The sequence below is a fragment of the Tetrao urogallus genome (genome assembly GCF_951394365.1).
Source record: "Tetrao urogallus genome assembly, chromosome: 2".
Taxonomy (NCBI): Eukaryota; Metazoa; Chordata; class Aves; order Galliformes; family Phasianidae; genus Tetrao; species Tetrao urogallus.
The window spans coordinates 2,884,273-2,909,578 of NC_136814.1; the positions used below are offsets into that span (position 1 = coordinate 2,884,273).

The window sequence follows — 25,306 nt, forward strand, 5'->3', positions numbered from 1 at the left end:
GAAAACAAGCTTCAGCAGCTTTTGTGAATGAGATCACACCATTTTGATGAAGAACATGATACAAACACCAACACTTAGGAACAGTTCCTCATGCTACTGTTTTTCTTAAGCCTGCTGAGACTTGGGAAGAATGAAGAAAGCACACACAGCAGCCTAGAGCTCTACCAAATGATCACTGCACTGTACAGTTTGAGATGCTGGAAGGGCACAAATTGGCAACTATTTGCTACAAGAGCTACAGAAAACCTTGTCAGAGTTTCTGAGCTGTGTTATTTCTGGTGAAGAACTTGGAAAATGCTGCAATGCTTGAAGGTACATCTTTTGTCAATTAAGTGTCAGATAATGCAAGTATGTTACATGTGTAAGGAAACAAGACTTTGCTTCCCCATATTTTTTGTTAGCACATCCTCTGTAGAAACACAGTTGGAAGATGGCACCTGCAAAACATGCTAGATCTGTTTCACCCAGCTCTGACTTCAGTCATACAGAGTAACATCTTCAGTGCAGGTTTCTTTGTTTCAAGTTCTCCATTATTTTACAGTTAACAGATGTGAATTCTACAGTTAATACAGTACAAGCACACTTTCAAGCAAGGCCAATAAAAAAAGGTAAGGAGCTGTAGGTTTTTCAGTGCTCAGAAAGACAGAGGAAAGAGTTAGATACGGCCCTGCCAAGAGAAATCCAAGGACGTCCTTACTCAGTCTCAGCCACTCCCATCTGTCTTCCCACTTGTCAATCATTTCTTTTCTTTTTTCTGTCAGCTGCAGTAGCTTTTCCTTGATCTGGATTTAAGAGGAGAATGCAGGACTGTTACATAAGCATCAGGCATCACATTCACCCCACCACAGCATGTAAGCTGTTACCACAAGTAAAAGACACAGGCATTTAATGAAAGGAAACACGGCACTAGTTTGCCAGGAAATGACTTGGTATGAATGTAACAGCTTTCCTTACTTTTGAAGTAGAAATAAATATAAAGTTTCTATTAAGATACCACATCTGCATACAGTATTTCTTAAGAACTACGTTATCAAGATTATTTGGTTAAAAGAGCAGAACAGACAAACAAATGGTGCAAACATACTTTATCTTCTACTTTTTTCTAGGAAAAAATGCAAAACATGCTGCCCATGATTGCTATTTAAAGCCTCGTTACCTGTGCTAACAACAACGTGTCAGCATAAGCCCCATATTATTCTCAGGGCAAAGACTGGCTGGCAAAACCTCCCAGTTCCTCTGCAGCACTTACGTACAACGAAGACACAGAAAATATCACCCTCCTGCATGGGCAGTGTCTTACAACCAGTGGCTACCCTTCTTTGGCCAAAGGAAGACAGGAAGAAACAAGGTTTAACTGCTATTCTTTTGTCTAGTCAGATCAGAAAACAAAACAAGGCCTTAGGCTGCTGGGTACATTTTGCTCATAACACTCCCTGGACTTGCCCCCCATAAACAATTTTCTACTCCTTTCCCTAGCAGGCCCCTTCAAAATCCAGGCACCCTCAGAGTTATCTCTGCTCTTGCTCAAAGGAAACACCTTTCCAAGCATGACCATCCCAAAGACGGCTCTGCAGACCTGAATGCAGCAGCTTCTTCTTTGTATTTCCTGGATGGACGCTGATACCTTAAATTTAGGTGTCATTCCTGCCTCCCAACATGAATTCACAGCATTAAATCACACGCTAATTTCACATCAGCAGTTAGGTGCAGATAAGGTCCCTGAAGTAATGCATGACGTTATAAACATGCATTATTAATCCACAGATAACACAATGACAGTTTCTCTAGCTGAACTAGAATCTACACGCCATCAGCACTGCAGTTGTTACATTCAGTAAGCACAATACCTCCTCTGATGCATAGTGTTTTCTTGCCAGAAGAGATTTGCCGAGCTCGATACAGGTAGTAAAGCTGTCATTTCGGGCATCAATTTCTGCTTTGATACCCTGGTGATTGTTCATTAGTAGTTCAACAGATGAAACATCCCTAGAATAGTCAACCCATGGTTCAGAATCACACATTTCAGACATAAAAGTAGTTACATTTTCAAATAAATCATCTAACGCAGAATGGCACAGCACAGAATTTAATTCATACGTTTTCTCTGTAGCCCAGAAAACAGGATTTGTTTATCGGACATCTGATTGGCACCAGAATGCTGCTGTTCCTGAGGAAAGGCTGCTAACAATCTCTTTGAACACGACTTTCCATTGCAATTACTTCAGCACCCCCAGCCTCTGCTGGCAGCAGTACACAAAAGCAAGCTGCCAGCACACCACCACATCTTGCCAGCCTCACGAATTTCTGGCTCAGTGACACCGAGTGTTATAACTGACCCGCAGCCTTTTCTTTCGTGTGGTGTCACACAAGATGTTTCACATTACCTTGGCTTTTCCTGGGCTTCAATCTGCCGGATGACATCTTCCATCCAAAGCATGAGATCCCGAACCATGCTGAAGAAACGGAATTTGTCTCCTGTGTCCACCAGCCGAACCCTGCGGCCCTCACAGGCATCCAGCAGCGCCTTCCATGCCTCTAGGACCTCGTTTTCTCTCTTCTGGATGTCATCAGCTTTGTCTCCAGCATAGGCAGCCTGAAGGCGTGCAGCATCCTCCTGGAGCTGTCTTACCTGGTGTGTGTTTACAAGAGATAAAGGTGTCAGGTACTTTTGAGTCACGTCTGTGGGAGCGTTTCAGCTGCTAACTCGTAATTTGAATTGCCTTCTGAAGTCCTTGCCAATATATTTGGTCTGTCAATACAGAAAGGTTTATTTTCTTATTAAGTCAGTGTACTCCTACAAGAATGTTTATTGGAGAAGACCGTTGGGTCAACGAGCTCCCAGAATAACAAACATCTGCCACTGCTTAAACTTTGTGTAGAACTGGGTGCCAATATAAAGTGACTGTTAAATTCTAGGGCAAAAGGGAACAAATTCCTCATCAAGTTTTCTTCCTCCCACACAAGTGACAGAACGCCACTCAGGAACTCCCAGATCACGTCAGAGAAGCTTTTTCAAAAGTGTAGATAATGACTTCAAACAGCAGCAAGTTTGGAAATGCAAAGACCCTTCTGCTATTAGAAAACTCTTTTCCTTTCAAACACTCTGGGGACATCAGACGCTATTTCTTGACCATTTCACACGTTTTCCCAACTCCATTGGCTCTTTTCTAATCAATTTTTTATTTTGAAAAAGTTTGAATGCAAAATTACTAGCTGGAGGCACACGTATGATGCCACCACCACAGTGACTCACCACAGCTCTGCACTACCATTATATATTCCCTCATTTAGGTCTTGATTCTAATTACCTTTTGAGAGACTAGGATTGGTATTTTGTGAACGTCTCTCATTTTATGTATAAAATCTACAGCTCCTGAAAGTGAAACACTTGAAAAATCCAATGGTTGCTACACCTCCTTTATACTAGTGTAAACAACTATGTATATTGCAACATAATAGAGAACTGGCAGGCAGCTCAGCCATAAAAGCTCTCTTTTCCTTCCCACTGGGATAAATGCAGTCAGTCTTAATTCCCCCATTTCTTGAACATGTGGTTCCTTTCCAAAATTCTCATCCTGGCAGCTGAACACTGCTTTTTTGGTGTAGAATCCTGAGTGTGTTGGATGAACAGCTGCCTTCTTCTATTTATCATACCTTGGCTTCACAAGATAAAGAATTAGATCAAGGTTGGCTGCTTTTCAAAATCTTAGCTTGGACTATGCACTTGACATTTCTGCAGAATGCTATTAAGAAGCATCATAAAAAAGAATATCCATGTCCAAAAGCATAAACTCATAACCAAGTCTCTCTTCTCTGTAGGGATCCAGACTTCCTCTGCCACTCAGAAAAGAAAATGGAAAAGTACCTAGCAGAGGAGGGTGGCTTTTTTTTCTGTCGGTGGTGCTGTTTCTTGTTGTTGTGCTTTGCTTTCTGTTTTGAAAGTTCACCCATCTCTTTGTATTTGCTTCTGCCCCCCACATGTCCTTCCTTCTTTCTTCCATGGACAGCCAGCTGTGGCTCGTGTTCACCAAGGTGAGCATGGCACAAGCAGTAAGTGAACCTAAGGTGGCCTCCAGCACAACTTACATGAGTAATATCCAACATCAACATTCAGAACAGAGAAACCTGAAAACTGTATTCCATGTTACCCCTGTATATTAAAAATTCTTGAGAGAGTTAACATCCCTTCAATGACTTTCAGAAATTGCCTCAAGAGACAATATCCTAAGTCAAATGAAGATTTTTCTTTGAGAGTATTTATCAGAAAAAGGCCTTCTGAGGAGCTCAGGTCTGTTATCCTCACACCTCTACATCCACACTTTATTCCTATGCACACAGCAGGCTGAGACTGGCAGGTGACATCACAGCACTTTTCTAAATTCTAAGCTTTTATGACTGCTTCTCCTTCAAACAAGGGCAGGAGAAGGAATAATGTTCAAGAGGCAACTATCTGTCCAGAAATCCATGGATTTCTGTTTTAGGGAAACTAATTAACCTAGCACAATAAAGAGAAGTTGGAAAACAGATAAGAAAATGATGCATAAGAAGTAATTCCCCTAGGAATGCACTTGGAAAGCATCTGCCAGCACTCAGCCTGCCAGCCTCTGGGGCCAAATGCAGTGGAAGCACTCTGCAGCTCAAGCTTCCATATCCACAGACAGACTTATTACTTGGTACACACCTGTGTGCCGAGCGCTTGGATGTCGTGTTCAAATGTTGTGTGCATTCTCTGTAGTGTTTCCACTGTGTTTTGGTCTCTACCAAGCTCTTCTGGCAGCTTCTTGTGTTTGTCTTGAATGCGTCCTAAGATTTCCTTGGCATCGTGGTAAAATTTGTGCAGTTCATAAGAGGCTGCAAGAATTTGTGTTCTCGTGTCAATGAGCTCCAGGAGATCAGCCCAGGCCTCATTGAGACCATCCTTCCATTCTGCAATTGTGGCAGCATCTGAATGTCCAGAGTTGATGAGCTCATCAGCCATGTGGTTCACGGTGTCGACGCGCTCCTGCCCGATGTTTCCAGTGTCTCGGGCAAACTCTCGGAATCGCTCCTGCAGCATCTGAAACACACAGAAACACATTCCTGCAAGGTCACAATCACAGAGCGATCAGAGCAAACCATTCAAACCCGTTCTATCGACCGTCTGCTCGTTCGCTGCGTGCAAAAGGAGGGTAAACCTGCAGCCACATCCAGAGAACTCACCGTTACGTGCTCGTAATCCTGTCCCAGCTCGTGGGATCCTGCCACCACCTCCCTTTCAGCGATCCACTGCTCCAGGTCATCCACCTCTCTGTTCAGCTGGAACAACCTGTGTCTCTCATCCAGCTTGCCCCTTCTCTCTTCTGCGAGATCCTTCAGGCCTGCATACAGCTTATCCACTTTGGACTGGCGCATGCTGATACGCTCACTGAAAAAAAAACAAAGAACACTGAATCCTCACTGTCTCTTACCAATAACAAGTAAAATAAAAAAATAAAATGAGCAAAAAAATCACTCTTGGGTGTTTAACACCCAGAAAGCGTGCCTACTGTATGCAGAAATTTGGCTCAGACACCCTGGATCGATCCTCTGCTGGAACAGCTGATAGCACTAGCTGGAACTCTTTCTGCCCCATGTACATGTAAGTCTGTTGGCCTAAGAGAGTGAAGCTAGGAACCAAGATGTCCATTTGTTTCACCACAGATTACCCTAGAGTTTTTTCCCATAACAATAAGCAGGATTTGAGCTGCTGAGTCAAGGAACATTTCATTTTCATTTTAATTCTGCTCCAAAGTTCAGAAGCACTGATGGTTTTCTTACTCCCTAAAGCTCAGCATTTCCAAAAGCAATTAATGTCTCTACTTGCCTTATCTTTTCACCTATTTTCGTGAGTCATGTAGCCCTGCCTTCCCACCTCCATATAGAGATGATTCGGTTATTACAGTACTCAACCAGCCCAGCCAGGAAATCTACTCTCATTGGAAATTCTGATGACCACAAGAGAGTGCTTTTGAGCTAAATAACAACCTTTACCAGGGGTGGAGAGTGTTTTTGCTAAGGTTGTTCTATCTTCCTGTCTGCTCAGCTAGGGCAGTTAAACATGTCAGCCTCATCATCAAATCAGCCTCATCATCAAATCATCCTGATAGTCAAAGCCAAAGCAGGATTCTGTTCGCTTAGCTGCAGCTCTTACAACAAAACAGCTCTTGCTCTTCTTGAATTCTCCCACAGGGAAAACCATTTATGAATGCTGAGACAAATTAACCAAAACCCAGATGTTACAATGCCCACGTTTAAAACACAGACTCAAGTCTGATTCTTTAGAAATCTTCAAGAGAAGAAGTACAGCTTGGGGAGCACTCCCCTAAGACAGAAGGACAAATAGCTGTCACCCTATGATCTGGATATAAATCTGGCTGAAAGAGTGAAGACGGATCCTCGTCTCTCAGGATTGCTGTACTTCCGTTCAGTTCAGCAAAGCTGGCAGACCTGACACCATTAGCCTGTATAAAAGGCACAACAGGCATTTATTGAATGTGTGCAGTTCTACCCAGAAGTCAACAGCTGGACACACTGTTCAGGACAGAAAAGTGCATTCAGCATGCTGATTCTCCTAAAATCCAGTGTCTGGACAAACCAGGTTGGTCCACCATGCATCCTGAACTGAGTGAAACTCAACTCAGCTTCTCCTGTACAGTCTCCAGAGTTACTGTCTCTTTATTATGGTCTTTGTGCATCAGAATTCGCCAGCAAAGTGACTGAACTACTAAACAAACTCACGATACAATTAAAAACAGCATTTAATACCTTTCAGGATGATTATCTGCCACCAAAGTTCTGCTGGTCTTTGAAAGCTGGTGCACAGTCTCAGCATAGTCTTCCACAGCCTGTTCCAAAATCTGGTGTTTCTTCAACATGGACACTGCACTCTGTTCATCCTGAAATGGTGACAGAAAATGAAGGTCCATTCTCCCCACTCACTGAAAGACTCCGCATAGCAAGCTCGTCTTGTTGTACGAGCAAAGAGCAGCAGCCACAAGGATTTATAAAGCACTGCTCCAAACCTCTGATGGTTGTAAATTCACAACTGAGTTCTGTGTAAATGGTGGACACAGAAAGCAAAATAATGAGAAAAAAAGAGTGAATTGCAACAGCTCCTCTGGGATGCAGAACAAAACCACATCAGCTGCAAATTGAGCACATTCAATTTCTTCTTCTGTGAAGTTCTTTGTGCGTTTACACAGCATCAGTGATAGTGGAGAGCTCAGAAAAGTGGAACAGTTTTAGGTACCTCACTGGCCAGGCTTTCCAACTACAGCCTGGATTAAGACAAGAAATCCTAACGAGCTCATGCCAAAGGGTTCTTCACCAAAGCATTTGGGAGCATTCTCATAAAAACTTGTCACGTGTTGAAAAGAAAAAATAAAAAACAACTCTCAAAGTGAATTAATATCGTCAATAAGCCTTTTCAGGAAAATATTCTTTGTTATCAACCACTGACATTAATAATCCTTTCCATTTGCCTTGCCTAAACATAAAAAGGGACACAAATCTTTGTTAACAGAAGGAAATGTGTTATATAAATACTAAGCTGGGTTTTATTTTATCAAATAAATGAACACAGCACATTCACGTACCTGCCACACTATTGGAAAATAGGAGTTCAGCTAGTCTGGTGTGGTCTGATGCTGTTTTGATTTCACTATGCTGGGAGAAAGGACAGGCCAGCAGCTGACTGACCACCCAGCCAGCTTCACAGACAGCTGCAGCGTGCTGTTCCCAATGACTCAGAACTGATAGAAATCTTGATCTAACTGGACTGTACTGGTAAATCTCACTTTCCAGTAAAGGAAAGCTCCCAGTTGCCATGCACAGTCTGAGCCTGCCTCACGGGCTCTGCAGCAAGGCCTATCATCCACACTATCTGAGATGTCAGAAGCGACAGCAGAGATGATCGCTGGAGCTTTCAGAAGGGAAATGGGTTTGTTTTTGTTACCGTTACATTAGTGACATATTAAATTCCGTCACCTGCCCGCCTGCAGCCAGGCGATTAAAATCAAACTAGTGTCACAGCGGAGCTGCTCACCTTGGCTTTCTCTTCTGACATCATGTAAAGCTCCTGCTCACTCATCCAGGCCTCAGCCTCCGCAGCATCGAAGTAGTACTGCTGTGCCCGGTGAGACTCCTCCAGGCGCTTGTGGCGTTTCTCTGTCTCCTCAATTAGGAGGTTCCACAGCTGCTTCAAGTCTGCAAGTCTCTGCTGAATTGCTTCGGCATTCGGGCTGCTGTCTGTGATGATGTTTTGACTCCTCTCAAAAATATCATCAATGCGAGGCTGATGCCCTTGGATTTCTTTCTGAAGTGTCTATAAAGGAGAAACGCAGACAAACAAAAAAAGAAATGCTGGTCAGAGGTCTCACCTCTAGAGGGGCAGCAAAACACACACCCTCAGATCCTGGGGTTAAACTGGGCCTCTGGCCATCAAGAGTATCCTGGAATATGCCACTCCCCACCACAGTCACACCACCACTGAAGCATCCATAATTTTGCCCCAGGCCTTTCTTTGCTCAAGTAGCCAGTGCTAAGGAGAAGTAACAGGTAGGGAGTCCTGACAGCACCTACCTGATTTTTCTTTATCAGTAGCTGCACAGTCTGGAGGTTGTGTCCGTGATCAGTAGATGTTGCTATGGGCATCCTCTCTCCAACCCACAACTGAAAGCAAGAGAAAAAGAGCACATCTGTTTTAATGCAACCCCAGGTACAGCTAGAACAACAGAGCGTTAACAAGGTGCAAAAAGCAGCATTACTATAGCATGCTATTGAGACATGATTGAAAGGTTTATCCTAAGCTCTGTGAAAGATGTGAGTCCTCATGTCTGAGGAACAAGACTTCTTTTGTACTTACAATTTCATCCTCCACGTCCCGGTTGAACTGGTGGATTTCTTTGGAGGCCAGCAGGTTTGCTTTTCTTTCATTCAAAGGTTCCAACAACTCCAAAAATTTCTTTTCAACAGTAAGGCGTTTGCCATCTACTTCATCTGTACTCTTCCCTTCTTGACTTAGAGCCCGTGCCTGGCTTTGTAGCTCTTCTATCTCCTTCTTACGAACATCCATTTGATTCTCTAGCATCTAAAACAGAAACATGGCAAAAAGGCTTCAAAAACAGGGTAAAAGCAATTTATAAAAGTAGGGCATGTCAATAGCTTCATAAGAAGGAAAAACAGATGCTGGTAAGGGTTTATCATATTAATAATCATTGTAATATTCTTGTTGGAAAGTACGAGGTTTAAACACAGATTCACTCTTTCACAACTGCAGCCACCTGCCAGCATTCCTGTTTGTGCAAATCTGACCAACAGGGCGCAGGTAAATCACTTCTATCAGTCGTTCACAAGTTACACTGAACAATGTCAGAGCATTGCTAATTGCAGATGAGAGCTTCACTGTCCCCTGATGTGCTCACTGTCTTTACTGCAAGAAACCAGGGACCAACCAGCACTGGACACATCTGGGTAGCATGCAGGCACTGGTGACTGGAGGACTACCACCAGTGGTAACAGATAATAGGGTATGGAGGGAAGGAAGTACAAGGGAGAGATTGCATCACGGAATGTATGGCTGATTTGTTTCTGAATGTTTTTGCTTCTTCTTAAAGATAAATGCAGCAAGAAGAAGAAGGAAAAGACAATAAGATTTTTTCTAAACTGAAAGCATCTCCCCTCCCACTCCTCTGAGTGCAGGTAGATGCTCAATGCCTGCTCTGTAACCTGTGCTCTCTTTACCTGCTGTTTCTTCAACAGGATGTTGACACTGGTGAGGTCTTTTCCGTAGTCGTCCGACTGAATTTGGCTCTCCAAACCATTCAGCCACTTATCCAAATCAGCACAGCTCTGGGTAAAAAGCTCTGCCTTGTTTGCATCGAAGAGGCGCTGAGCCTTGGTCTGAGTAGTGGATTCGAGCTCTTCCCACATTTGATGAAGACCCGTTAGCTTTTCCTTCACTACAGCTTCAGTCTCTGGTTTCTCTGCAATGAGCTGCATTCCCTCCTGCAAAGCAAAGAGCAAGCAAAATGGTTTCTCTTCAGGAGCACTCACAGACGGCTAGTGAAATTATTCCAATTAGCAAGCACTCATGATTTTTCATCTGCTGGCAACATCAACCACTCACTTTCTATCTCCAATTATCCAATGACTCTTTCCAGAACAACATCTCCCACATCCTTCTGTTGCAAGGAAGAGAGTTTTCTGGCAACAGGAAGGTCAAGCAACACCTCTTTTCTTGTCCCCTCTACTCATGTTCCCATGTGGGACTTCCAGGAAAGCTGCTTGGATTGGAGTGGGGCAGGCTGCCCCGCACACCTGTGTGACAGAATGGGAGCTGCAGCTGAACGAGCTGCCCACCTGCCTTCCCTGGGGCACCTCACCAAGGCAGCGCTGCAGATCCAGTGTAATGCTGGAGGGGGAACTTATGGCATGAAACGGAGCTCTGTGACTTAAGGGGGAATGTGTCAGTGGGTCACAGCAATTCCCAGGCGCTTAAGCTAGGGCCAGAGAAGAACATTCTCCCTTGGAAAGCAGGACATAGTGGCAGAACACTTGGACTTAACATATATTTTTATCAATAAGGAGATTCTATTAGCTTTGGAAATCCTTTATTTCTCATTACACTTCTACCTCTGCAGCTAGGTGGTGCTAACAACGGATGAATTTCTCTGATGTGAACACTACTGACAGCACAGAACACTTACTGGCAGTGACCCTGAAAACATTAACACAATGATTGTCAGCTGTGACTCAATACAGAACTTTGGTACTTCGCTGCTATCTGATTTTTCAGAGGTAAAGAATGAGGATGTGCTAGCATTACTAAAAAAGTACATCCAGTACTAAGAGCAGCCTTTTAATTACACCATTAAAGCGTATTGCTATTTGCAGATCAGAGAAAAGCCTCTAATGGGATACAGAGTGCCAAAGCGGGAAAGGAAACAAGCAATTAAGCTAACTTACACTGAACAGAAACCTCACTGTCAGGACTAAAGACAGTTCAATTTTCTTTCTTAGTTTCCCGAAGTTGCACATGAGAAATTGGTGGGAAAAAAGTACAGCTCATGACAGAATATAAAAGCCTTCATAGTAAGACGGTGACACGGAGCTGTGAATCTGTTAATTAATTACAAAACTGGCCGTACTTTTACTTCTTACATTAAGTTGGCATGTGAAAAGGCTGCCTGAAATTCCTGAAAGAATGACAGCCAACATGGCAGAATGTGTGTCTACATTCATCTATGTTCAGTTATTTCCCACCCTGTATTTGTCCTTTATTAGCTGAAATCACAACATTTGCCCTCTTCACTTTTGGGGTATGAAAAATAGGTTCTACCTTACTCCTAGCAGGTAAGAATGATTAGGCAAAATCAAACTGTCAGCTTAGCTTTTATGTGTTCTATGAATGTGTCTTGGGTAAAAATATTTACAATGGATGAGGAATAAAATGGGTTAGCTGGAGACAAAATGAGACAGGTAGTTATCCTACAGTAACAAGACCTCCTTTTGACTCATCTGAACACACGACACAAGGACCAGTCCTGCAGAAGAACAGATCTCCTCTGACACACAGGGGCACACTTTGGGCATTCTGTAGTCACCTTTTCAATCTTCTCCAGCCATTCTTTGTTGGATGCAAGTTCTGCCATAAATGCCTGATGCTTCAGCCATTTGCTGTGCAGGTTCCTTGCCTCATCGTAAGACATATCCTGGGCTGTAAGCATCTTCTCATTGATCCAGAGTGAGAGCTGAAAAAGAAAACACACAGGTGTTCATAATAATATTTGTAGCAGGAAATAATGCGAAGTATCACAATGCATGGGATTCACAGACTGTTTTTACTCAGGATTCAGTCAAGGATCTGCCTCCTTAACAACTAACATCCAACTCTGGCATACAAACAACCCCAAGACCAGACAGAAAGGAACCAGTTCCATCACGAGCAAAATCAAACACACAGGTCTCCGCCAGCTCAACAGGAAAAGAAGCAGGGACACATCCTACTTTGTGACCACAGTGTACTTTCGTGCTGTTCTTCCCTCACAACATCATTCACTGTGCTTGCTACTGGAGATGAGGACCCGAATGGCACCACCACGCCCCTGTGGAGCCTCACTGGCTTCCCCAGGACACAGCAGAAGAACACACAAATGGAGTGGCATGCCAAAGTCACTCTCCGGAGAAACACAGAGCCTGTGGTAAATCTTTCATGGAAACACTGAATGAGAAGAAACACGGTAGTTCTACTGGCATTAAAAGCCTTAAGAATAAAGATGGTCTTAGACCATTAATTCACACCACATTTTAGCTTTCCCTACCATCTTTTCTTTACATAGGTTAAATAAACGCTTGCATTTGTTTATTTGCCTGGCCTCCAGCAAGGTTCTTGGTACTAAAGACATTCCTTCTGCCATTACATAAAATCCAAAGCTGACTGCGTTCTGATTTTCCTCAAATACAAAGACAACGAGAACAATTCTCAGATCAACACTGGGGAAAAACCAATAGTTTATAAATAGCTCATTGGCCAAGGGCAAATGGAATGAGAAAGTGATCATAGCAGCCAACATCCAATTTCCTCTTACAATGAGTCTTTCTGCTCAATCTGCTCCTGAGGTGTGGATGAGAAAAAACACTCATCGGAATGTTTACACAACTTGCAAAAAGATTTAATTTCTGCATATATAAAGTTACCTGCCAAAGAGCAAACTGTCAAAACAAATCTAAGCTTTTTTCCTAGAATGGCACATCTGTGATGCATGCCGCCTTGCCGAGGAAGCAGCCTGACAAAAAGAGTAACAGAGCACAGGCAGGATTTGCCAGTTCCCTGCTAAGTGCTCAGGATACAGGACAACAAATTCATTCAGATGCACAAGACTTTTAAAAATCGTCCCTTACAGGTACTGTTGAGTTCTGCAAAAAGGGAAAAATCAAAGCAATTAAAAAAAAAACAACAAAAAAATAAAAACCTAAACCATCAAAGAAATTCATTTGATTTTGCTTTCAAGTCTAAACAGAAAAATACTCATGTTAATGAAGATCTCCGTAGGCTTCAAAGATTACAGGTAGCAGGCTGCCAGGCTACTTAACAGTCACAAGCTACATCAAGGACTGCTGTGCAGCCTGAAACAAGGGGCTTCACTCCTGCCTTTCTAGCCAGAAGACAGCTGCTCTAGACTGAAAACTGCACTGCTCATCTTTCATTGTTTGCATTCACTCAGCCACTGCATTCAGCCTTCTGAGGATTTAAAAGTGCTTCCTAGAGCAAGGCAGGAAGGTCTGTTCAGCAGATGGGGTCAGCTGAGACATGGACGGATGGAGGCATGCAGTCAGCTGGTGGCTGCCAAGATAAAACCCTCAGCTCTGACTGGCACAGTGCTATTCTACTCCTTCTGGTAACACAGAAGCACGAACAAAGCACTTCAGGGGAGACTATTAAAATCTGGACTTTGAACGCTCTATGGTCCCTGGAAGTCGGTATCTTCAAAACAGGATTGGATTTAAAAAAATTATACAATCATTTGCTAAAACAGTGCCTGATGTTTGCGGTGCTCATTTACCCAGGAAAACATGAGGCAGCTGCTGATGGCAGCAGAGCTAGCTGTTAGGCAGACACTGTGCTGCGCCATGAAGCCGGTGCACCCAGCAGGCAGACAGAAATGCGCAGTCCAGCCTAACGCTTTCACTGTGGCACCCCAGGGAAACAAGCCCAGGCAGTGCTCAGCTTCACGTGCTTACAGCTGTAATCTCCTCCAAGGTGAGCTGTGGAATGGCAGGAAGACCAAGAAAAATGAAACGGCAGAATTTCTCAAATCCCCCCCGTCCTCTGCATTTCCTCTTGTCACTGTGTTTTGTTCGCTCAGACAATTTATTTAACACATTCATATTTATGACTGTGAGAAAAAAAGCAGCACCCCGCGATTTGCTGTCCCAGTGTATCTCCTAACAACACGAAAATCTGCTGCACTTTTCTTTGCCTGTGACCCAGAGGTAAGCTTTATCACGGCTGAGCTGTTGTTCTGAGCATTCCCTGCCACTCCTCAAGTGCCACAACCCTGCTTCCAGCCAGGGGCAGGAGACAGAGGGCAGGAGGCTGCTCTTCAGCACGGAGGGCTGTTGATGAAGGCAGCTGCCCAAGGGAAGGAGCGCACTGCAGAAGGCACTCAGCCTCTCCCTGCATCGAGAGCCCCCCAAATGCAGCAGGCAGAAAAGATGAGGGATCACTGCACAGTGAAACAGAACCGATTCAAATCTGCCTGCTGAGCACTCAGCTTCCTGGTCAGAGGTAATGGAAGAGCAAAGGGAAGGAACTCCTCTGGCTCCCGTCCCTCCCTGGGCTCTGTAGGGCACAGAGCTGGCAGCTGTGCTGGAAGTGGCACAGTCCCTCTGGCCCAATGCAGGAATCAGTAGGCATTCTGTAATCCCACCAATACACACCCTGCATCTCATCGTGGCTGTTCTCTCAGAAAACAAGCACTCAGTTGTCACCTTGGCTAATAAACTCCCAAAAAGGATTGGAGAAATTTACAATGTTCTGATATTGTACATTCTATCTTTGAAAAGCTCAGTCGAGACATCCAGATTTCAGTAGCTGGAGAAAAACAATCACGAGAAAAGGCATTCAGGTGGCCAGACATTGGAGCTTTTATGTGTTCCTTTTTCTTTCAGTGACTTTGGGGGAAAAAAAAACCCTGGGGAACACCACATTGACACAGAAGCTAGAACTGCTCCAAGAACCAGGGGGATTTTTGTATTAGAAATGTTACAGAGGAAGGAAGAAGCTGTTGCTAATAACAGCAGAATTTTTGCTAATCTGTCATGTTTTTACTACCAAGGAAGGAACATTTAAGCCAAGTTTCTGTTCAGCTTACGCAATGCAGGAAGACAGACTGCATCCAGGCAACCAAGCAGTAAACATCATCTGCCCAGTTTGTGAGTGTCATTTTGTATGATTACTTGTACAAAATCCCAGCTGTGGGGCAATTCCAGTTAGACACACTGCCGTGACTTCCACTCTCCCTTGGCTGGCTAAACCATAATGCTAATGCAGTAGCACTTGAAATTAAAAGCATTTTCCCCACAGTCACCTTTCTTTGCAGGCTTCAGGTACAGACAGCCAGCTTTTAACACATGTCACAGGCAAGGCCTGTGCCATCCTCAGTACCTGTCAGTATTGCAGGAAATATCCTAAAAATTGCTCACTCAATTCCTCATGCTAGGAACAAGGCTATTTGAACCGTAAAATGTTGCTTTCAGAGTGAAGAGTCCAAGTAAGCCACCTGGAAATCTGGAAAGGATTTCTGGTTTTGACTTTTTTTTTCAATGTCGTGGTTCTTAACAATCTTAAGCACGTGCAAACTCTCAGGTAAATCACACCTTAAAAACTACCCCCATTATATCTGCTCTCCTTTTTAATAAGCATCTATTTTTCTGACTAGCATTCCGTACAAATCACTTGAAGAAATACCGTGGATCAGGCCTGATATATATACAAAGCCCTAGAAAAATTCTTAGCATGACAGCTCAGTGCTAATCCCACCATGTTCTGGGTGGTTAACTTATACCACAGCTGGAGAAAAACCAGTTCATACAACCAACAGGTTAATGTGGAGAGTTCTAGGTGTCTGGTTTTGTTTTGTGAATTGTTTACTACATACTAAACACCACTGGATGACTTGATTGCCAAATACTGACTATTCCAAACATATGGGCGGTAGGGATGCTTTTCCGCAGGATGTAGCTAATGGTGATACCACTGAAAGGAGATTATTTACCTCTTGACAATCCTGAAGAAACTTCTGAAGATCCCTGTTATCCTTCAGTCTCATCAGAAGTTCGCTGGCTGCTTCACGGTTCTTCCTATGCCTAGCCAAAAAAAAGAAGAGCAATCTTGAAATAGGCATTCCATGCAAAATCGGGCTGCTCATTTCTGTAGCCTCTCTGGGATACATACGTTTCATAAGCATATGGCATGCCTTTAATTACCTTCCTAATGAAGGGCATGTTTGAAGTTCAGACGTGAACGCGTTATTTAGTGTGGTTACTTAAGTTCAGCACGTATCTGTTTTTGTGACCAGTTAAACACACAGGGAAAATTTTGAAATCAGCGGGATTTCACAAGCGTTACGTACAGAATTTGGAGCATTAATTTCAAGACCATAGGAAAGTTCAGACTGCTTGCCAAAAAACATACGAAAACAATCTTCAAAACTGCAGCAATGGGGCCTCACGCTACGGAGCCTTTGCACGGCGCCTATTTGCTGTAATGCTCTTCATAATATACCTCCTCGATGGCTCTGCACCTCCTTCTGGTAACAAAGCTGCAGTCGTTTATATAACCTTCCAAATGCTGTACTTGACAAACCTGACATGACACGGTTACGTATTTCTGCCAATGGAAGCATTATGCACCTTGGAACGTATTTCTCAGAGCATTTAGCACTCGCTGGAGAGGAAAACCAAAGGTTAGACAAAAAGCCCTACGTTCAATTTGTTAACTGCATCCCCTGGAAGGATGGATGGTGCTCATCCCAATCCCACAGGACGCGGTGGGCTCTCCAAGCAGACATGGTGCCTGATGAGCCCATTCCCCACGTAGCACTGAACGTGTTTTTGACTGATGCTTCATTTGGAATAGCTACCCCTGTTATTCAGCAGCCTTGTTATTTATACAGCAATGTAGAGGGAGGAGGCAGAGTAAAGAAGATGATTTTTGTTTATTGCTCACCGTGTAAGATTTGATCATATTCATTGTGTCTGCTCTTAAAAAGCCACTGTGCTACATAATAGAATGAGATTAATAAGGATAGAGAGTAGGAAACCATTTTATAGGGTGGCAATTTATAAGATGATCTCAGAACATAAGAGCAATAGCTAAATAAATCCACATTAGCAGAAATCTCCAGAGGCTCACAACGTTCTTGAGGGCCATAAATTACGTTGACAAAACTGGCTTAATGTACCACTTTTCCTGATCTACAAATCTCCAGAGCAAACTCTCTGGGAAGAGTGCAGTGCCTTCAGAAACACAAGGATAACCTGAGGATAAGTTTTACGTAGAAGCAATAGGGCTGTAGACAGAGGAATAGGAGAGAACTGTTCAAAGGACTGCAAACAGCTTCTCTGTTGTCTCAATACAAGCAGCATCGGTACAGCTGTAGCTGTAATCAGTGGAGTTACAGATCAGATGGCAGGGAAGACACATGTAGCTGTCAAAGCAGGAGGCTGGAGTCCAAGCCCAGGTAATCTTGATGTTTTGGCAGGTGTTATCAGAGTACAAAGGAAAGGACACACAAATTGTGCCTTAGGAAAAACCACTGCAAGGTAGCTGACATCAGTGGGTTTGATCCAGCTCCATCTTGGCTCATGTACATATGCTTGGGCAAATACAGTGCATTATTCCAGTTGCTGAAATGAAGCAAGGAATTGTTTGGGTGATTCTATCCTGATGATCTCATAGATTTAAGGGTGGATTACATTCTAGACTCAAGTATTCTGGAAAGGGCACAAGTTGTGAAACTGAAAGAGTTTTCACGACACCGATTTGAATAAAGAATGAACAGACAAGTTCTTGTGTTGAGAAATCCGGAGTTTAAAAAAACTGACCAAAATATCTCCCACAGAGCGCTGGAAACTTCGTGAACTTTGAAGGGAAAACATGCAGGGAAATAATACAGATGATGAAACACTTCTGTTTTTTTTTCTTCAGTGAAATAAATCTGATCTTGGGTGCTCAGAGCTAAGCAACTAAAAGGTTGTTTCTTTGTCCAAGGTGGCCTGGGGTGAGGCTGAGTGATGAGTATTCTCTGAAGAAGAACAGAGTCCAATTGCGGCAAGGTTTCAACTGGATACTTGAAGATGTGGTTGGGATATTTTGAGGATGGACACTGCTGGAACAGGAAGGAATTCCTATCTTTTCATCACAGAATCTTTTCATCATGGGAATAAATGGCCGTAAGAAGCCATTCAGTGTGTTCTCCTTACGCAGACTGGCTACATCTAACATCATTAATTCCTTGTCTGTTTTCCCTAAGTCGTTCTCTAGAAGTTCCAGCAACATGTTCCAGAATTCTCTTCTTGCAGTCACGCTGCTTCCCTGGCTGCTCTTGAACCTGCTGGGCACAGTGGGGCTGCAAGATGGCCCAAACTGCAGCTCCACCCAAGCACTGCAGTGTCCCTGAGGTGGAGAAGAGCTCAAAGCTTCATGCATGCAGACTGTTAACAAAGGTTGCTCAACTGATTGCTGTTGTTACTATTAAAGCCCTTTTCTTCTGAGAGGTGTGCAGCAAGGAAGGGCCAGGAACCCCAATCCTGCCGTACTCTGGGTTATCAATGAATGCTCTCACTGATCTGCTAGAACTCTTCTGGAAGAAAAGCCCACACCAGCACAGAATGGTTTGCTCTTCAGATTCCAGTTATTTAGAATGACTGCTTGAATCCATCTGCTTTCTCAAGTAAATAATCGCTTATGTTACTTAAATTATAGCAGTGTCCAGGTTTACATTAAATAGATACCTTCCTCTGTATACAGTGATGAGGCTACCTCAGATCCAAGTGTCCAAGCTAAGCTAGACCTACAAGGAAAACAGAAGGTAGGAAACAGAGCATGGGGTGTCTTCCTCTTCTGGCAACAATATGAAGAATCCAGAACAGGGAAATGATGTATGTTCAGCATGAAGATGTGTCTGACTGAAATTACTCCAAGAGCAGAGCACCAAAGTTGCCACAGTGCTCCCAGACTGCCTCCCCAGAGGCCCCTGAGAAGGCTAACAATGCTGAAAACTGACAACATCTCTTGTGGTTAAACTGTAAACCTGTGGGTTTCAAAGCCTCTAATAAATCTTACACAAAGCATGAATGCTACTGCCTGTTAAGAATACTGAGATATATGCATGGCAGTTCTAACTTATTTAATTGCTCCAGCTAACAGCAGGCATTCTCTCTTCTGAATGGGCAAGGAGAAAAAATTATTTCACTTCTCTGTTGAGCAGAAAGTCGTACAAACACAAAACCTGGATTTGCCACTTTCTTTATGGCAGGATAACTGGATCTTGTGTGCCACAAGTGTGCTGATGGCTTGCTCCAATTCACTTTCTTTCCTTGCGGTAGCTTTATTCAAACCCATCTTCTCCTTCTCTTGCTTTCTCCATGTCCCTATTCCCATTTATTTTAATTTTGATCTCCACTAAAAGACAGTGTAGAAGTTGCATCTCCTACCACAAAGTTTCACTCGGCTTCTGCAGCCTCTTCTCCTTCCTGATGCCTCCCATGCCTGTTGAGGTGGTAAGCCTTTGCCCCGAAATGCTGTCTGCTCTCTCAATGGGCAGTGGCTTAGCTTGCAAGCATTACTGTAAAAAAAGCTACTATTAACAATATAAAAAACTACAAAGAACACAGGAAGCATGGAGCCACTGCACATATTTGAGTTTGTTTGGTTTTGTCTTTTGTTATAACAAAAGACAGGAGCTTGGTAGGGAGAGCAATTTTTTGTTAAACCAGAGGCTTCCTTTGCTACCACTCCCACTACACCCAGTCCTAAGGCTTTGTTCTTGAGGCTTATCATCCTTACAGGCTCAGAGAGCAATCACACGGATTTCCTGGATAGCAGTGCACCGGATGGTTTTTGCAGCACTCTGCATAAATAGCTTTGGAATTGAGGAAATGCGCTGAAAACAAAAGTGAGCTTAAAAATAAAATACAGCCTCTAAGACTCAACCACCCTTCTGAGTGGGAGCAGCACACGTGCAGCACACAGGACAGCCCAGGTGGCTGACCAGAGTGCCACAGGGACACAGAGGAGAAGCCGTGCTGGGAAATGGGCATCAGAGCACCACAGAGACGGGCAGAAGGAGCCCCTCTACACATCTCTGCTTTAAGGAAATGGAGAACAAACAAAGGTGCTGACTGGATAAGCTCACTGTGTTCCAGTGTTGAACAAAAGGCACATGTAAGTGCTTCCTTTATCTGTGAGCATTGTCTTCCAGAAAAGGAAATTGTTATTGTCACATAAAGAGACCCGCATGTGCCTGGACTTGGGATCTAAGTGGCTGTGGATGGAAACCCAAGTAAGTGAACAAGCTCAGATCCTAGGTTGCTTTCACATCATTTCTTTTTTCTGGTCTTTGCAGATTCTGTTCAGAATCTAAAGAATCTAAAGGGAGTCAAGCTGGCCAGAGAAAGAATGAAAATGTGAGCTATCCTAGGGGTTAGGATGCCAGAGGGCTCACACAAGCTCTGAAGACAGGGACATTCACCTTTTTTTAAAGCCTTGGGCCACAGCTAAAGCAGGTACACACATGGTGTAAATGTTTACTGAAACAGGAAAGGTACAACATCTTCTGCCTGAGCTTCCTAGCTGCAGAAGGATGCAACTCTGACAGAAGGTGGTCAGTAGTATTTGACATAAAAGCTCTGCAGGAACTTACTGCTGTGTTCTGATAATCATGGCCGAAAACCACTTTGAAAGATTCCACTACTATTCAAACCAAATGAAGACAGAACTATAAATCATAGCCATCAAAACTGAACATTCGGTTCCAAAAGAAAATGAAACTCTTAAAATGTCTACAGCAGTCACACCACAGCTGAAGAGACAAAACAAAAAACCTTTTTCTAAGATGAAAGCTGCATTTGTACCAAGGCTTTCTAATCTCATTTCAGAAGGGCCAGACAACTTGGAAAACACGATTAAAGCCAAGTAGGTGGGGTTGATAAAATGCCAATTACACTTTTGAGGAGCCACGTTCCTTCCCCACAGGAAGGACAGGGATATATTATTGTAACTGAATCAGCTAGGAGATAGCAGAGGAAATTTAAGGCTTGTAAAATCAAGTATAGCTACTGCTACAGCTTCCACTAGAGTATGAAGTCTGATAGTACTCCAAGAACTATGTGGCAACACTCCTGTAGCCAAATTCTGGGTAGTGAGCTCATTCCCTAAGTCTCTAGAAAATGGGAGAGGTAACATTTAATTAAGGTAGCCAAGCATATTTTTGGAACATTACAGTTCCTACTTCTACACGGGACAAAGAAAACAGTCTGCAACAGACATTTTCTAGCATGTCGCTTTGCCTCTTGATTCCAATAAAGTACCATCTCTCAGAGAAAGGAAATGAAACACAAACAGCTACATTCTGCCATCACTCTGACCTTACCTGTCATCAATAGAGTCCACTTTCTCCTGGATTTTATCAGAGTTGATGTTCCCATCACTAACTAGCCTTCTGCCCGTCTCTACAACTGCATTGATCTTTTCTTCATTCGCATCCATGGTGGTCATGAAATCCTCCTGTTTCTTAATAGCAGCTTCTGCTCCTTCCAAGGTAGTGGGCATTTCTGTGTGTGCCAAAACATACTCCTGCGTTTAAAACACAAATCAGAGGGATAAAAGTACTGCACTCAGACTGTATTGTATACTCTGTAAATAGATTCACCACATAGCAAAAGAAAGGCCTCCTAAGAACAGTTGGAAGTAAATACAGAGAGCAAATTGCAGTTAATTTATTTAAATGCAGTTAAGAAAAAAAAGATAATAATGTATCTGTTCTTAGCTCTCCTGCTGAACAATCTCGTCTGTTAGCTCCTTGCAGTATATGATGCTAACGTGTGGAAATGAGTTTGATGAGAATTCTATGACTCTATGATAAATGAAACAAAGTGGATCTCGATCGCTCACCTGGTTGTTAAGAAATGCTTCTGCTTGCTTGGTGTCTCTGAGAAAGAGCTGGTAGGCATGAGACTGGGAAAGGAGATTTTGCCTGTTCTCCCACATTTTGTGAAGCTCATTCCATCCAGTGTCCAAAGCCTGCAGGCGCTGGCGTAAGAACATGTACTGAGCATCAGTCTGCCCTTGTGTCACCATCTCACCCATGTCCCTCATCTTCTGATAGTCTTCCTCGTAGTTGTTGATTTCGTTCTTAATGTTCTCGTGTTGAGTGAGCAGCTTCTCAGCCTCTGTCAGTGTGTTCGGCATGTCTTCGGAGGCGATTGCAGTCTGCGTTCTGGATAGCCAAGACTGGAAGTCATCCAGATCTCTCAGGAACTGCTGCAGTTTGCTTGCCTCTCCAAGAGACTCCTCCCGGTTCTTCAGGGTGGTCTTCATTTCTTCCCATACATCGTTGATTTCTGCAAGCCGTGAAAGGATAGCTTGTGCCTGGTCAGGATGCTCCGATTCCAGCTTTTCTGCCTCCTTTTGCAGGTCACTGAGCTTAGCTTCAATGGCTACCAGGTCGCGTTCCATGCCCGTCAGCTTCCGCTGCAGAGCCATCACTCCAGCCAGATCATTACCCAGATCTTGTGTGGATTCAATCACTTTGGTTTTCTCCCTGATCCAGGACTTGGTTTCATTACATTCAAGGTGGTAATTCTGGATACTTAAGGCAGAGATCAGGGCATCCTTCTTCCTGTCTACCAGTTCTCTGAACTGGCTCCATCTGAAATTTATGAGGAGAAAAAGGCAGATAAATCGAGACGTGTGTACACCAAGGGAAAAGAGTACCGGCAACATTACTGAGTGAGCACTTACTCAAATCAGCTTGTGAAGCCATGAAATAACCTAACTTATTCATGCTATTTTCAGTTCTTTCCATATTATTAATAGTTCTATCAAAAAAGCTATTAACAAAGCTATGGCATTTATTAGAATATGCCAAGTATCAGCAACACTGAGTCCTTCCAAGTATAACTTTTCCTTTAGTGAAAAATTGCTAGCTACCTCTGATTTTCACACTAAACACACTGTCTCGGTGGACTGTGAAGCCAGAAAATGATTTAATTTAGATAAGATGTTACATTGGTTTCTTTTTTGTTATAACAGCCACTATGCTAAGCTTCCACCTCTCAAGTTGGGGTACTGATACAGGACCTGGTTAAAGTTAATTGCAGAACTCCACCTGCTAATCAAATACTGCAAAGACACAGCTCTCTTTGCTTTGGAAGCTTTATAGTTAAGGGTTTCTTTGAAGATACTTAAGGTAAGAATACCAGAATATATTAAAAAAAGACATATAAGAAATACAAGTGACCTCACTGTATTTTATTCATGCAGTGTCACATTTTCCTGAGTGTTAGGCTGGCACTCACCTCGTGTTGAGCTTATCTTGCTGTGCTTTTATCTCCTTCTCACTTGGATGGCCACTGTGCATTAGCTGTCTTGCAATTTGGTTCACGACTGCAACACGGGAAGCCTGATTGTTCATTTCTGGCTCTAAGCTTTCAAATCTGGAAAAAACAAGTAAAAATCACAAAGGCATTAGAGAACTGAAGTCATAGGCAAGTTGACAAAGGTAGCTGGTGCAAACAAACTTTCCATCCAGTATTCCCCAAAGTTCCTGGTAAAGCCATTCTCACCTGTGCTGGATCACTTCCAGGTCCTCCAGCTTCTCCGGGATCTGCATATTATTCAGCCACTTCTCCTTCTCGTCAATCCAAAGCTCGCAAGCATCTGCCTCACTGAACATCTTATAAAGAGCAAGGGTATCCTGCAAAGCCTGTTTACGTAGCCGAGTCAGCTCAGCAACCTCTTTGTATCTTTCTTCTATCCCAGACAACCTGCCTTGCACATCCGGGGACCCGGCATGCTCCTGGGGTAGAGCCTTTGCCTGTTCATGAAGCGAGTCAATGGTTGGCCGGTAGCTTGCAATCTCTTCAGCAACATCCTTGTGTTTCTTGACCAAGGACTGAGTGGAATATTCATCATGGCCAACATCGTTGCTGGAGACAATTTTGAGGATGTCCAACATCCACGCATCAATGTCGTCAGCATCAGCCTGGAACTGGTGAAGGAGAGAGGCTTCCTCCAGACGTTTCTTCCTAATGGCAGATAACTGTTCCAAGTTAGCCCACTGCTCCCGAATGTCCTTAATTCTTTCTTTGATTTTCTCAGACCCAAAATGCTCTTCCGCAATCATGTCTTCACCTTCTTTTATCGCCTGCTGAAAGTGGCCACTGCGACCACTCATTTCATCTTCAAATGCCTTATGTTTGCTCAAGAGACGGACGACGCTGGTTAGGTCCTTCCCGTAGTCATCAGACGAAAGGATCTGCTCCTTCTCCCTGATCCAACCCTCTTCTTCAGCCATTTCCCAGAAGAATTTCCAGAGGCGCCGGGACTCCTCCAAGCGGGCCCGGCGCTCAGCTGCGAGCTGGCACAGCTCTTGGTAACAGAACTCCATGTGAGCGACGCGGTCCCTAATAACCTGCGGGTCACACGGCTTGTAACCTGTTCAGATACAGAATGTAGGTTACAACAAGGTCCCACCAATTTTCACTCTACATCTGGGACACACATGCGAGCTCTTAACTCCCAATAGCTCCATCCGCAAAGTTTACAGTAAAGAATCCACAGCTTCCTGAAGCAATGGAACTACCCAGACTTCATTTGGAACTTTGAAAGATCTAAAAGACAAAAACTTACTCAATTCCATAATTTCTTAATGTTTGTACTAGAAACACAAAATGGAATTAGTGTTACAAAGTTACAGCAGCTGCTGGTTAAAAACGTGACACTCTAGGCAAACTGAAATCTCGAGTGAGTTACCTGGCTGAATTAATCTTTGACACAGGGAGAAAAGGAACAAATAATGCTGGATTTTCCTATTCAAGCTCTGAACTCAACGTAATGCACCTTGCAGAACTAATAAGGCTCAAGGAGAACCCCATATATAATTACATCTAAGAAGGACACGTTGGCTGCTAGTTACCTTCTCCATCAGTGGCAAACTTCTGAGCAGATGCATTGACCCCTCTCACTCTCTCAGCCTGAATAGCAATGTCAGCTTCCACCAGAGCATGTTTCTGCAACAGGTCTTCGACTCCTAACAAGTGTTTGCCATAGTCTTGTGACAGCAGAAGCACCTGATCAAAATGTAAAAGGCAAGTAAAATGAGCTGAAGGCCATGAGCTATTTGTTCCTTAATTACTCCTTTGCGCTATTTTTACAATGATTTAAATCCAAAGTAACACCAGAAACATAAGCAGAATGTGACTGACGGGAATTTGAACCAACACTTTTCAAAGGGTTAACAACCATGAAGAACTTGACCGTGCTCTTTAACACAGTTCTAAGTCTGAGATGAAGAAAAGCTGAGTTAGCTCAGCAGGACCAATGCAATGCACTCTGTGCAGGTACCATAAGCTGCTACTGAACTACAGACAGCTTACAAGTTCTGCAGGATGAAGGACAAGAAAAAAGTTAGAATTCCTGCCTTTCTAAGGTCCCAGCAAAACACACAGGAAAATATTTCATGCTTTTTAAAGCACAGTGATGAAGAGGTGACTAGATTTCCAT

The 25,306-nt window shown here is 43.5% G+C and overlaps 1 protein-coding gene across 2 annotated transcripts in view; it reads right to left on the bottom strand.

Moving 5' to 3' along the window:
• SPTBN1 (spectrin beta, non-erythrocytic 1) overlaps positions 1-25,306 on the bottom strand; it is a gene marked incomplete at both ends in the record, with an annotated part of 87,818 nt that overhangs the window by 12,017 nt on the left and 50,495 nt on the right. For both annotated transcript variants that reach the window (XM_079550772.1, XM_079550773.1), the window contains 17 exons: positions 698-782; positions 1,848-1,986; positions 2,385-2,629; positions 4,682-5,056; positions 5,200-5,404; positions 6,784-6,914; positions 8,063-8,341; positions 8,599-8,688; positions 8,882-9,106; positions 9,760-10,023; positions 11,622-11,768; positions 15,795-15,885; positions 21,174-21,376; positions 21,695-22,451; positions 23,101-23,238; positions 23,368-24,238; positions 24,720-24,873. In XM_079550772.1, coding sequence (XP_079406898.1) covers positions 698-782; positions 1,848-1,986; positions 2,385-2,629; positions 4,682-5,056; positions 5,200-5,404; positions 6,784-6,914; positions 8,063-8,341; positions 8,599-8,688; positions 8,882-9,106; positions 9,760-10,023; positions 11,622-11,768; positions 15,795-15,885; positions 21,174-21,376; positions 21,695-22,451; positions 23,101-23,238; positions 23,368-24,238; positions 24,720-24,873 — 4,399 coding nt within the window. The remainder of the gene's footprint in view (positions 1-697; positions 783-1,847; positions 1,987-2,384; positions 2,630-4,681; positions 5,057-5,199; positions 5,405-6,783; positions 6,915-8,062; positions 8,342-8,598; positions 8,689-8,881; positions 9,107-9,759; positions 10,024-11,621; positions 11,769-15,794; positions 15,886-21,173; positions 21,377-21,694; positions 22,452-23,100; positions 23,239-23,367; positions 24,239-24,719; positions 24,874-25,306) is intronic.